Source organism: Nicotiana tabacum, chromosome 10, assembly GCF_000715075.1.
Source record: "Nicotiana tabacum cultivar K326 chromosome 10, ASM71507v2, whole genome shotgun sequence".
NCBI lineage: Eukaryota > Viridiplantae > Streptophyta > Magnoliopsida > Solanales > Solanaceae > Nicotiana > Nicotiana tabacum.
The window spans coordinates 146869552-146884541 of NC_134089.1; the positions used below are offsets into that span (position 1 = coordinate 146869552).

Genomic DNA, 14990 nt, shown 5'->3' on the forward strand with positions numbered 1-14990 from the left:
TGTTACAAGGTATGGCTCATATGAATTCCTTGTTATGCCGTTCGGGTTGACAAATGCCCCTGCCACCTTTTGCAATCTGATGAATGATGTGCTATATGAGTACTTGGATGACTTTGTGGTGGTCTATTTAGACGACATTGTTATCTATAGTAAGACCCTGGATGAACATTGCTCACACTTACAAAGGGTATTGTCTCGCCTAAGACAGTACCAATTGTATGTGAAGATGGAGAAGTGTGAGTTTGCCAAACAAGAAATTAAATTTCTTGGGCACTTGGTGAGTCAGAATCAAGTGCGAATGGACCCAAAGAAGGTGCAGATCATTGTGGAATGGCAGGCACCTAAGTCAGTGAAAGAATTGAGATCTTTCCTTGGGTTAGCTAATTATTATCGTAAGTTCATTGCCGGGTATTCAAATAGACTCTATAAGGCAGCAACCTGACACTCAAGTTACTTCAGCCCTCTTTTCCCTCACTATGTAATACTTGGATTATTTCAGACTTTCCCAAAACGTATGCAACACACACAATTACGGGTAAAAACCCAACCTTTATTATTCTCGCAGAATATACACAAAGGACTCTCTGTTGGAAGGCTCACATATGATCTGATGCCTTTCCAACAAAATACAACACAAAATATATAGGGGCTGCTACTGGCAGATTTACAAGGGCTAGCTACTAAGGCAAATACAAAAGGGACAGCTTTTACAAGTGGGCCATATAAGCACTATAATTACTATCAACACTTATTCATGTTTAGTGCAGCACTCAGCCATCTTGGTGGAGCACCCAGCCATGTTTTTTGGAGCACTTTCTGAAGCACTCACCCATCAATGGGGCCTTCCACGAAATGGCCATCATCAGTGCTGCCCCACTGTCACATGTCTTGCTTACTTGTCTCACAGTTCTGCCCACTTTGCCTTCAGCCTGCCTAGCCTTGTCTTCGGACCATGCCTCGCACATTTTCGCTTGTGACAACATTCTCGTCACAGCCATGCCGTCCCACTGTTCCGCACACATGCCTTAGCCTAGTGCCATGTGCTTATCTTCCTCTGCCATAGCCGTCGCCCACAACCAAGGTTTTCTTCCCATCACTAAAGACACCTTGTCTAGCTGACCTGCCCAAGTTGTCGCACAACTTAGACACACTCCCAGCTTCATACATTGCTTGTCAATACTTCCAGAAACCATGTCAAGGGGCAATGTACAAGCCCTTGACCTCGTTTCTTCTCGGCATCCCTCATGCCTCAACATTAGGGGCTAACAAACCACCCCCACTAGTTGAACTCGACGTCCTCGTCGAGACTGATTTCAAGTAGTCCTCTACTTGCTGTTCGTACTACCATAATGAAACACCCTTCTCCCAAGTCGCATCTGCCTCGGGCTTTCCTTTCCACTGTATTAAAAATTCTGTCCGCCTATTCTTCTTATGCATCCCAAGAATTCTGTGGTCAAGCACTTTCTCTATCTTCTCCTCTAGCTGAGTGCGCATCTCAGGAGGAGCTCTCTTTGTTTTGTGCCTTTCCGGGTCTTCGGGATCATCAGCATAGGGCTTCAGAAAACTCACATGGAAAGTTGGATGAATTTTCATTCTCTCTGGCAGAATTAGTCGGTAAGCAACTTCACCAACTTTAGCAGCAACTTCAAAAGGACCATCGTACCTTGAAACCAAGGCTCTGTGCCTAACTCGGCTGTCAATCTTTTTCCATATCTGTGGAGTAAGTTTTAATAGCACTTTTTCGCCCACCCTGAACTCTAGTGGACGCCTGTGTTTGTCAGCATACTTCTTCATCCTTCTCTGAGCTTTTGCCAAGCTATCTATCGCTTCTCGGATTATAGCTTATCTATCCCAACCATATCGATAAGCTGCTGGACATTTGCCCCCAGTCTTTTGTTGGGAAATCACCAACGGTTGCGTAGGCTGTTTCCCCAAGACGATCTCAAACGGACTCATCTCCGTTGCTGAAGACTTGTGCAAATTATAGGAGAATTGTGCACAATCTAGCAGATCTGTCCAGTTGCATTGACTCGCAGTCACAAAGTGCCTTAAGTATTCTTCCAACAAATGGTTGGTCCTTTCAGTTTGACCATCAGTTTGGGGATGGTTTGCCGTTGAAAACTTCAAGTTTGTACCCATCAAGTTGAATAGATAGGTCCAAAACCGGCCTGTAAACCGTGCATCCCTGTCACTAATGACATCCTTCGGCATTCCGAAGTATTTGACCACATTTTTGAAGAATAACTCAGCCGCAACTTTTGAAGGACATTCTGTTGGGGCAGCAATAAAAACAGCATACTTGGAAAATCTATCAACCACCACCATGATTGACGAAAATCCATTAACCTTTGGGAATCCACTGATAAAGTCCATCGAAACAGATTTCCATGGTTCTTCCGGGATGGGCAGAGGTTGTAGTAAACCTGCCTCTTTCTTCCGCTCAGTTTTGTCAAGCTGACACACAAGACAGCTCTTTACATAAGCTTCCACATCATGTTCCATCTTGGGCCAAAAATAATATCGGGACAGTAGGGCCATCGTTCTTTCGATTCCTGGATGCCCTGCCCATAGGGTATCGTGAGTTTCTCTCAGCAGTTCACGACGTATCCCATTGCTAAGTGGTACGACGATTCTCCCCCCTTTGAAATAGAGTAGATCGTCCTCAATCCAGTACCTCCTAACCGTCCTGTCCTTCACATGATTCATTGTTTTTATGTACAATGGATCATTAACAGCACATGACTTGATCTTTTCAAGAAAATCAGATTCAAGTCGTGTAACCGAATAAATAGCAGCAAACACCTCCTTCCGGCTTAGTGCATCAGCAACTTGGTTGTCTTTTCCCGGCTTATGTTCCCACATGAAATCATACTCTGCCAAGAATTCCTGCCAACGGGCCTGCTTCGGACTTAGCTTCTTTTGTGTTTTAAAGTACGTATTTGCCACATTGTCCGTTCTCACAACGAACTTTGTCCCCAGCAAATAGACTCGCCAAGTCTGCAAACAGTGGATCATAGCAACCATTTCCTTCTCATGCGTCGAATATCTTTGCTCTGCTTCATTCAATTTTCTTCTTTCAAATGCCACTGGGTGGCCACTTTGAACCAGCACGCCCCCAACAGCCTTGTCGGAAGCATCGGTATGAACTTCGAAGGGTAGTTCAAAATTTGGAAGTTGTAAAATAGGTTCTGAGGCAATAGCTTCTTTCAGCATCTCAAATGCGCTATTGCATTTCTCCGCCAAGTCCCATACAACATCTTTCTTTAACAAATCAGTTAAAGAAGCAGCCTTCTTTGAATACCCGGCAATGAACTTACGATAATAATTAGCTAACCCAATGAAAGATCTCAATTCTTTCACTGACTTAGGTGCCTGCCATTCCACAATGATCTGCACCTTCTTTGGGTCCATTCGCACTTGATTCTGACTCACCAAGTGCCCAAGAAATTTAATTTCTTGTTTGGAAAACTCACACTTCTCCATCTTCACATACAATTGGTACTGTCTTAGGCGAGACAATACCCTATGTAAGTGTGAGCAATGTTCATCCAGGGTCTTACTATAGATAACAATGTCGTCTAAATAGACCACCACAAAGTCATCCAAGTACTCATATAGCACATCATTCATCAGATTGCAAAAGGTGGCAGGGGCATTTGTCAACCTGAACGGCATAACAAGGAATTCATATGAGCCATACCTTGTAACACAGGTTGTTTTTGACTCATCACCATCAGCTATCCGCACTTGCCAATAACCAGACCTCAAATCAAGCTTTGTGAACCAGCACGCCTTGCTTAATCTATCCATCAATCCTGTACCAACGGAACTTGGTATTTGTTTTTAACAGTCACTTTGTTCAACGCTCGATAGTCAACACACATTCGAAGCGTTCCATCCTGCTTCCTCTGAAATAATACAGGGGCACCAAAGGGAGCTTTTGATGGTTGAATCAATCCCCCATCTAACAACTCGTCAAGTTGTTTTCTCAGCTCCGCCAACTATTTTGGTGCCATCCGATAAGGAGATTGAGCAGGAGGTATAGAACCCGGTAGCAACTCTATCTTGTGATCAATAGCCCTCCGTGGTGGTAGATGTTTAGGCAACTCTGGCAGCATCACATCAGCAAAATCGCTCAATATTGGAGCGATACAGTCCGGCACCTCAATCCTCTCGTCAGGCTTCACCTCGACCATCGCAGCAAGGAAAGTTTCCTCTCCTCTTCTCAGGCCCTTTTCTACCGTCGCGACAGATACCAATGAACTTCCCATGCGCTTTTTCCCTCTCATAAGGATGAACGACTTTCACAAAGCCAGGAGCCATTTCATTCATAATCATTACTCCGTCCAAGTGAGGCATTGGAACAAAGCAATTCTTCTTCATAAAGTCGATTCCAAGGATCATCTCAAAGTCTTCCAGTGGAATCACCATCAAATCAACTTTCCCTTTCCAGTTTCCAACTGACATAGGGACGCCATAAGCCATACCCACAATGGCTTGGGCTTTTGCATTCACTGTCTTCATGTAAGAGGGACTCTTCGTCACAACCAACCCGTACTTCTGCACCAATTTCGCCGAGATAAAGGTGTGAGTAGCTCCAGTATCTACCATTGCTATCACACTTAGATCTCCGATTTTCATTTCAATGTGCATCAGTAAAGAATGAGGGTCGTTTTCGTTGCTTGTATTGCTAAGCAACGCCATGACATTTAACAATTTCAAAGGGTTTACTAAGGCAACAACTTCTCTACCTTCTCCTTCCCTCTCATTTTCTGCTCCAAGCAGGGCATTGACTCGTTCACGGTTTGGGCAATGTTTGGCAAGGTGAGCTCTTCCGCAAGTCCAGCAACCATCGCCCTTTTTGTTGGCGTTGCCTTTGTTTCTTGCGAACCCACCAGCCACTATCTTCCCCTTTTCCGCAACTTCTTTTCGAGCTTCTTTCTTCCAATCCCCTTTCTTATCTACCCTTTCTTAGGTTTTGAAGTAGAGGGTTCTTCAGAAAGACTTCGGGTATTGCGGTAATCTACCAACGAGTCTGCTGCAGCAATCGCACTAGGGAGGTCCTTCACATTCTGCCTCCTAAGTTCATTCTGCGCCCATGCATGCATTCCAGAAATGAAATTGTGTAACTTGTCCTCTTCTGACATATTTTGAATGTCTAACATTAAGGAAGTAAACTCCTTAATATAATCACGAACTGGTCCGGTTTGACGTAGGCGCTTCAAGCGATCCCTAGCAAGCCAAGATGCGTTGCTAGGTAAGAACTGATCCTTCATTTCCTTACGGAGTTTCTCCCATGTATCAATTTTGGGCCTGCCCGCACTTTGATCATCAGACATGCGAGTTCTCCACCATAGTTTAGCATCTCCCGTGAGGTACATGCTTGTAATGGTCACTTTATCTCCGCCAGGGATCTTGCCAGCAATAAAGTATTGCTCCATATCCCATAGAAAATTCTCCAGTTCTTTTGCACTACGCGCTCCACCAAACGCCTTTGGTTCCGGGATCTTAACTTTGGAACGTTCCTCACCGCCTCGGACAGGATTGGCCAAAGCTCTTCTAAGGACAGTAATCTCCGTATTGAGATTTTCGTTCTCCCTCTTAAGATCTTCAACTTGTTCGTTTGTGGCCTCACACGTTTGATGAATAGTTTCTCGAAACTCATTCATCCCATCCTTTAGACGATGGATCTCTGTAATTAGATCATCCATGTCTAAGGGATCATCAGTCATACCCATCAGTGCCTCCAACCTTTGCACACGATCACGTAAGTCTGCATTGGATCCTCCAGCCATGATTACGAGCTAAGAGTAAGGCTCTGATACCAGTTGTTACAGGGTCAATTTTTCGCAAATGACTCTATAAGGCAGCAACCTGACACTCAAGTTACTTCAGCCCTCTTTTCCCTCACTATGTAATACTTGGATTATTTCAGACTTTCCCAAAACGTATGCAACACACACAATTACGGGTAAAAACCCAACCTTTATTATTCTCGCAGAATATACACAAAGGACTCTCTGTTGGAAGGCTCACATATGATCTGATGCCTTTCCAACAAAATACAACACAAAATATATAGGGGCTGCTACTGGCAGATTTACAAGGGCTAGCTACTAAGGCAAATACAAAAGGGACAGCTTTTACAAGTGGGCCATATAAGCACTATAATTACTATCAGCACTTATTCATGTTTAGTGCAGCACTCAACCATCTTGGTGGAGCACCCAACCATGTTTTCTAGAGCACTTTCTGAAGCACTCACCCATCAATGGGGCCTTCCACGAAATGGCCATCATCAGTGCTGCCCCACTGTCACATGTCTTGCACACTTGTCTCACAGTTCTGCCCACTTTGCCTTCGGCCTGCCTAGCCTTGTCTTCGGACCATGCCTCGCACATTTTCGCTTGTGACAACATTCTCGTCACAGCCATGCCGTCCCATTGTTCCGCACACATGCCTTAGCCAAGTGTCATGTGCTTATCTTCCTCTGCCATAGCCGTCGCCCACAACCAAGGTTTTCTTCCCATCACTGAAGACACCTTGTCTAGCTGACCTGCCCAAGTTGTCGCACAACTTAGACACACTCCCAGCTTCATACATTGCTTGTCAATACTTCAAGAAACCATGTCAAGGGGCAATGTACAAGCCCTTGACCTCGTTTCTTCTCGGCATCCCTCATGCCTCAACATTAGGGGCTAACAAACGCAGATTATATGGAGCTCGGGGGCAGGCTTGGGCATGATGGTCTGAAAAGAGTGGCTCTGATGGTGGGTAGTAGGGTTGTGGAAGGTTGTATGGAGTGTGTGGATAATTTGGATGACTGGGCCTGGGCTGGTAGTGAGGGGAAGGACCTCTGAATTTGGACCCAGTACCTGCTTCGACTGATGCGACCTCGAGCGCACCTCCCGCGCCGCTCTGAATAGCCTGGGTCGTCGCCTTGAGCGCTGAGTAATTTAGGATTTTGTCAGACCTTAAGCCCTCCTCTATCATGACCCCTATCTTTACCACTTCATTGAAGGATTTCCCAACCGTTGTCACCAAGTAACCAAAGTAAGTTGGATCAAGCGTTTGGAAGAAGTAGTCCACCATTTCTCCCTCTTTCATGGGAGGATCAACTCTGGCCGCTTGTTCTCTCTAGCGGAAACCAAACTCACGAAAACTTTCCCCAGGCTTCTTTCCAGTCCTCAACAATGTGAGACGGTCCGGGACTATCTCGAGATTGTATTGAAAATGACCTGCGAAAGCCTACGCCAGATCATCCCAAGTGTACCATCTGCTGGAATCCTGCCTGGTATACCATTCTAGTGCCGATCCGCTCAGACTTTGGCCGAAATAAGCTATCAGCAGCTCATCTTTTCCACCTGCCCCTCTCATTTTGCTACAGAATCCCCGCAAATGCGCCATGGGATCACCGTGCCCTTCATATAAATCAAACTTAGGCATCTTGAACCCAACCGGGAGTTGGACATCCGGGAAAGGGCATAGATCCTTGTAGGCCATGCTGACCTGGTTGCCCAATCCGTGCAGGTTCCTGAAGGACTACTCCAGGCTCTTGAACTTCCTCGTCACCTCATCTTGTTCGGGGATTTTAACCGGCTTTTCAATCTCTGCCGGTACCTCTAAGTGCGGGTTGTAGGTATGGGGTTCTGGTGCATGAAATGTGGGCTCAGGGGGATAGTATTGCGTATCAGGAGCCTGAAACAATGGCTCGATGGTCGTTCTTTGTAGGGTGACTGATGTGGGTCCCACAAAAGTGGGAACATTTGGTGTCGGGAGAGGTTGAAGGGATGGTGGAGCTTGGGAATCATGGAGGCTTCTCTCCTGAAGACAACGGTGATTTGGGAGGCTTGTTGAAGGGCTGGAATGGGGGTATTCGGGCACGTACCCTAGTGGCTCAGGGCTCCTTTGTGCTTTGGCTAGAGCTAGCTGCATTGCGTTCATCTCTAGTCCTATTTAGCACATTAGGCTCAAAACATGTAAAAATCAAATAAAGCCAAACATAACAATTTATCTAAGCTCGAATTTCTAACCCTGAACCAGTGGTTCTGGGTCAAAGTATTCCCCAGCAGAGTCGCCAGAGCTGTCACACCTCCTTTTTCCGCACCCGCGAGGGTACAAGGGAGTTTTTCCAATTAAAGGACAATCGAAACGGGATTTATTTATTTATTTCAGAGTCGCCACTTGGGAGATTTAGGGTGTCCCAAGTCACCAATTTAATCCCGAATCGAGGAAAAGAATGACTCTATATTACGGTCTGCGTACCAGAAATCTGGATAAGGAATTCTGTTAACCCGGGAGAAGGTGTTAGGCATTCCCGAGTTCCGTGGTTCTAGCACGGTCGCTCAACTGTCATATTCGGCTTGATTATCTGATTTTATACAAATGTGAACTTATGTGCAAATTTTATCTTTTTACCAATTTCATAATTATTATTTTACGAGAATTGCAACGTCGTGAAAACATATCTCGAACCACGTTACATCAATGCACCCGTGGTTATTGACATATCTCGACTCCGTTGAGATTTGGATTTGGGTCACATCAATGTGCACCCGAGTTTAAAGAGATAACTTTATTAAATACGCGCCTAAAGTGACTAGCGTATCATTATTTTAGGAAGGCCGTGGAATTTTGCTAAACGGTCCATCCCGAAGTCTAAGCAATTTTAAAGCAAATATTTACTGAGGGCCCCGCGATTTTTGTATTTTTCGGCGAGGCTCATCTCATTTTTATTTTTAAGGATAAACCTACAGTGACTTCATTTTTTCTATTAAGTTTGTCTCTAAAACAAAAGAAAATACCTCAATTAATTACATGATGAAAAGATGTAACTTATTAGTTATTAGTTTACGGTTAATGCGAATGGAAAATTGCGATCGAGTTTGTTCAAAGAAAAACTGCTTTCATTCTATATTCTGTTATTCAATAATACTAGAACATGAGATTGACACACCATAATATCAAAACAGATTAACTATTTTTCGATTAATTTAAACTAACATTATTATATGAAGAAGTTATACATATGTAACCTTATTACTCATTAATCAATCAAATACATTTTTATACAAAGAGAGGAAAATTAATATTCAAACACAAATCTAAACAGGAGGAATTCAACAGAAACAAAGCCTGATTAATATTTCATTTTTTTCGCTTCAAGCCAAGAGTGTACAAATGTGTACCTGAAAATGGCAGTACAAGAAGAAAAGAAGTAGGAGAGTAGTATGTAACACAGCAACATACAGCAGCAGAAAGCCCAACACAGTAGCTTCAACACCTCAGTCCAGAAATCCCAGCAACACGGAGAAAACTAGTAAAAATGGAGAAGACAAATAGTGCGGAAATCTCTCTTTATTTTTTTATTTCTAGATTTGAACTCTCTATGGTGTTCTTCCACTCTCAATATTTCAGAAAATTTGTTTCTATATTTTTTACTCTCTTCAAAATGAATTCTGTCCCTGTATATTCTGTGTATCCAGAGTGTATATCGAATGTATACTGCTCTCTCCACCCCCTCTTTTCTTCTTCTCTCTATCTAGTTTTTCCTCTTTTTTTCCACCCCTTCTTCCTAAATTTTCTCTTCTATTTATAGCAAAATTTTCGAAATTTTCAGATTTGTTTTTTATTATTTTATTATTTTTTTAATTAAAAGAAATCCCACTTACAAATTGCTTTTACTTTTTTAGAAAAAGAAATCCCACCTTTATTTACTTTTATTTTTAAAATTCCAACTTTAATTACTTTATCTTATTTAAAATCCCACTTTTTATTTTTTTAAAAGAGAATCTCACTTTATTTAACTTTTCTTTAAAAAACAAACCACTATCTTTTCTTTTAAAAATGCTACTTTCAATTACTTTAAATTTTTTAAATTTTCAGATACCTTTATATTTATTTTTTAATTCCAACCTTATTTTACTTTTAAATTTTTTAAAACTTTTTACTTTTTTAAATTTTCTACATTCTTTTACTTTTTTTTATTTTTTTATTTTTTATTTTTTTAAAATCATTTCCGAAATTACTATATATATATATTTTTTAAAATAAAAATAATAAATAAAATAAAATATTTTTGGATTTTTTTTATATATAAAAAAAACAAAAAATAAAACTATTAATAGAACTAAAAAATAAAATTATTAATAGTGATAATTTTCGAACTACGCGGGTTTGATTCTCACCGGATGTGAGATACGTAGGCAACCCTCATCGGGTCCAACCCCATCTTTTGCTAAAAAGCCAAAAATAATTAATTAATAATAATAATAATAAAAAACAAATAATATGTCAAATATTGATTTTTGTCGTAAATAAGTCGGGTGAAGTTGTTTTGCCATAAATAGCCGAATGTTCCCGAAAGGGACGCCGGAAGGCTGACTTTGCGTAAACAGCCACCTTCGGGTCATTTTTTAAGATTTGGTCCAGTTGACCCACACAGCCTTAAAAATCTTCGTCCCCGAGACGTTGAAAGGCTGTGCTTGCAATATTGAGTTTTCTAATTTGAAAAAATGATAAAAAGAGTCATAAATAAGTCAGGTGATGCTGTTTTGTCATAAATAGTTGAATGTTCCCGAAAGGGACGCCGGAAGGCTGACTTTGCATAAATAGCCACCTTTGGGTCATGTTTAGGATTTTTGGTCTAGTCGACCCACACAGCCTTATAAATCTTCGTCCCCGAGGCGCTGAAGGGCCGTGTTTGCAACACCACGTTTTTATTGTAGTTTGGAAAAAAAGTCAGCGGTCAGGTGAATACCTTTGGGTTTTGTCAAAAATAAGCCAAGCCAGCTTCAGCCGCGTCTTAAACCGTTCTTGCCGAAATAGCCTTAGAGTATCTTTCAGTTGTCGAAAGGCTATTTTCGTAAAAGAACGGACAAGTTTGTAAAGTGTCATAAAATAATCCTCCTCGGCCTCAAAATTCATGTGAAATTTGGAAGGGGCCACATTTGCAAAAATAGCCGTTTGGTTGCATTTGACAAACGGGGAAAGGAAGCTAGCGTTTGTTTTTGAGTTTGTAAATCTTTTGATTAGAATATGCGGGTTGTTTGATTTTCAAGTTTGTAGGTCATCTTTAAACCTTTGAAACCCAGTTTGTTTTAATATGAAAATAAAAAAAATGTTGAGTATTGTTTATCTTTATTGGGCCGAACTACGCAAGGTCTGATTCATGCGGGGTCATGATACGTAGGCAATCTCCATAAGATTCGACCACAACAAAAAAAAATTTGAGAAAAAAAGAGAAAAAAAAATGAAAAATCGAAAGAAAAAGAAAATACAAAATAGAATAAAATACAGGGGTCCCCAAAGTACTTCAAAGAGGCAAATAAGCAAGCCAGGATGACGCATGTTGTTTGAAGCAAAGCATGTTAGAAACGGTTAACTGCCTAGGAGCATTGCATCCTCAATGTGTTGTTATCAAATCTGTTAAACTCTAAACGCTAACAAGTTTGTTGTTTTCCGAATCTCAAACAGTTAGTTGTTAAAGAATTCTGGCAACACACCCTTACCAAACTAGACCCAAAGGACCGATAACAACAAGCATGACTACTTCACAGAATAGTACCGAGGAAGAAAGGCCGATGAGCCAGTTGTTAAAGGAAGCGATGGAAAAGATGGAAAGGATGGGACTAGAGATGAACGCAATGCAGCTAGCTCTAGCCAAAGCACAAAGGAGCCCTGAGCCACTAGGGCACGTGCCCGAATACCCCCACTCCGGCCCTTCAACAAGCCTCCCAAATCACCGTTGTCTTCAGGAGAGAAGCCTCCATGATTCCCAAGCTCCACCATCCCTTCAACCTCTCCCGACACCAAATGTTACCACTTTTGTGGGACCCACATCGGTCACCCTACAAAGAACGACCATCGAGCCATTGTCCCAGGCTCCTGATACGCAATACTATCCCCCTGAGCCCACATTCCATGCCCCCGAACCACATGCCTACAATCCGCACTTGGAGGTACCGGTAGAGATTGAAAAGCCGGTTAAAGGCCCAGAACAAGATGAGGTATTGATGGAAATTCAAAAGCCTGGAGCAGTATTTCAGGAACCTGCACGGATTGGGCAACCAGGTCAGCGTGGCCTACAAGGATCTATGCCCTTTCCCGGACGTCCAACTCCCGGCTGGGTTCAAGATGCCTAAGTTTGATTTATATGAAGGGCACGGTGATCCCATGGCGCATTTGCGGGGATTCTGTAGCAAAATGAGAGGGGCAGGTGGCAAAGATGAGCTGCTGATAGCTTATTTCGGCCAAAGTCTGAGTGGATCGGCACTAGAATGGTATACCAGGCAGGATTCCAGCAGATGGTACACTTGGGATGATCTGGCGCAGGCTTTCGCAGGTCATTTTCAATACAATCTCGAGATAGTCCCTGACCGTCTCACATTGCTGAGGACTGGAAAGAAGCCTGGGGAAAGTTTTCGTGAGTTTGGTTTCCGCTGGAGAGAACAAGCGGCCAGAGTTGATCCTCCCATGAAAGAGGGAGAAATGGTGGACTACTTCTTGCAAACACTGGATCCAACTTACTTTGGTCACTTGGTGACAACGGTTGGGAAATCCTTCAATGAAGTGGTAAAGATAGGGGTCATGATAGAGGAAGGTTTAAGGTCTGACAAAATCCTAAATTACTCAGCGCTCAAGGCAACGACCCAGGCTATTCAGAGCGGCGCGGGAGGTGCGCTCGAGGTCGCATCAGTCGAAGCAGGTACTGGGTCCAAATTCAGAGGTCCTTCCCCTCACTACCAGCCCAGGCCCAGTCATCCAAATTATCCACACACTCCATACAACCTTCCACAACCCTACTACCCACCATCAGAGCCACTCTTTTCAGACCATCATGCCCAAGCCTGCCCCCGAGCTCCATATAATCCGCCTCAGTATTATCCTCCGAACAAGGTCCGGTCGCAGGGTCAACCATCAGGTCACCCCCGCTGGCGAGAGCCAGCACCACGTAATGCATTCTTGCCTTCACAACGTTTTCAAGCACCCAACGACCCTAGAAAACAGGGGCATGGGGGAAAACAAAGGCAAGGAAACAATTTCACACCAATTGGGGAGTCCTACGCAAGTTTGTTTGAAAATCTAAAGCTTTCAGGACTGATTGAGCCGCTCCTTGGCTATACTCCAGACCCATATGCAAAAGGATTCGATCCTGCTGTACGATGCATGTATCACTCTAATGTCCAAGGACATAGCATTGAAGACTGTCGTTCTTTGAAAAAGGAAATAGAAAGAATGATCCAGGAAGGGGCAATTGTGATCGATGACAGTGACAGGGAGCACGCGAATCCTCTTGAGAACTTGTTGACCGATGTTGATGATATTGAAGCTGGTAATGGTCTTGGCAGTATCGATGCTAAGCTCAGTGGCTAAGATGCCAGTCTTGATAAAGTGGAAGGACGCTTTGTTCCTTGGTTAACAAGAAAGAAGCATTTGGTGGCTTATTTTGTTGTCATTTCTGTTGTCCGGATTATTAAGGTTGTAATTTGGATTTTGTCCTGTGTCAAACCTTCTTATCTTTCCATTTTGTCATAGTAGTTTGTTTTAAATTTTGTCCAGTTTGTGTTAGGATTTTATTCTGGTTGTTTTGTTTGTTTTATTATTCAAACCATTTCGCTGGTAGTCTAATACAAAGCCGCTCTTTTGTTATTTCCAGTCGTCTTTTTGTTTAGTCCTTTTATCATTTCGTTCAATGCCGATTCTAGGGACATGACATGCGCACCCAGTTTGGGCCTAATCTTAAAAGCTAATCATAAAACCCTGGGAAGGTGATCAAAGCATTTAAAGGAAATAAGAACAGTTTGAGATTATTTGGATCCCGAGTCATGTGGAACTAGGGCAAGGAAAACACAAATAAAACCGTTAAAAGCAAGATTCGCCAAATTGGCATGAGGGTCATTCATGATAATGAGAGTGTCGCCCAACGGTGCTTTAGAAATGACAAAGGAAAAAGCAAATGTTTAACATAATTGTCAAGTCTAGAACCATCGGAAGAGACTGTAAATCTATTGTTTGATTATGTTGTTTGCACTTGGCATGTCTTGAAGACTGGAATGACGAAGGCATTTTGTTCTGCTACCTAAACACTTTATCCTTCGTTACCTCTTTTGAGCCTTATTTATTTTCTTTCATACCCCTCGTTCGGAATCAGTAGCAACGAAAAAAAAAGAGAAAGAAAGAAAACAACAAAACGAGAAAAGGCGAAAAAAAAGAAAAGAAAAGAAAAGAGAAATGATAAAAAAACAAAGGAAAGTCAAATGAAAACAGAGGAATTGGGAACTACGTTTGACCTGATTCCTCAAGGAGGATACGTACGCACTTCACGGCTCGGTCATAATTTTGAAAAATGAAAAAAAGATCAATCAATTAAAAAATCCCCAAGCAAGAAACTGGGGCAGATGTTGCGTTTGTTGTAAATAAATCTAGTTCCGAAGGTTGTAATTAATAACCCAAAATCGATGCATTTTTGAGCCTTTAATACCCTTTCTTTCTAACCCTATCCAAAACCCACATTACGGTCCCAAGAAAGACCTTTTGATCAGTCTTCAAAAGATGCCAAGTCAGACAAATGAAGAGTCTTACCGGAGAACATAACATTTTGTTCCACAGCAGAAAGGACTCTAATCTCCAGCAGAGAGAGTCATACCGGCAACACTCCAAATCCCCAGCTAGGAAGTGATACAAATGAGAGAGTCTTATCGGTGAAAACCTTCACAGGCACCATAAGGCGATGAAAGCTGAGAGAAAACCAAAATGAGAGAGGCTTGATAGTGAAAACCCTTCGGGCACTACAAGTCGAATAAGATTGGGAATCAGATAGGGAATCGTCAAGGGAAGGTCTTGAAAGACGATTGACGGCAGAAGATAGGCCACATGTGCATGTTATGACCAATAGAGTCGGTATCTGCGTTTGATAGATTTTTATTTATAGTTTCTTTTGTTAAAGAGTCATCGTTTCTTTTGTCTTTTATTTTGTTTCTTTTATCTTT

At 42.4% G+C, this 14990-nt stretch overlaps 1 protein-coding gene across 1 annotated transcript; it reads right to left on the bottom strand.

Annotated features, from left to right (window-relative positions):
* Window positions 1–1044: 1044 nt before the first annotated feature.
* LOC142165447 (uncharacterized) lies at window positions 1045–1794 on the bottom strand. The gene is made up of 2 exons (XM_075224000.1): window positions 1346–1794; window positions 1045–1120 (listed from the first exon to the last, which is right to left on the bottom strand). Exons 1-2 carry the CDS (start codon window positions 1792–1794, stop codon window positions 1045–1047), a joined length of 525 nt encoding a protein of 174 aa, XP_075080101.1.
* Window positions 1795–14990: the final 13196 nt, after the last annotated feature.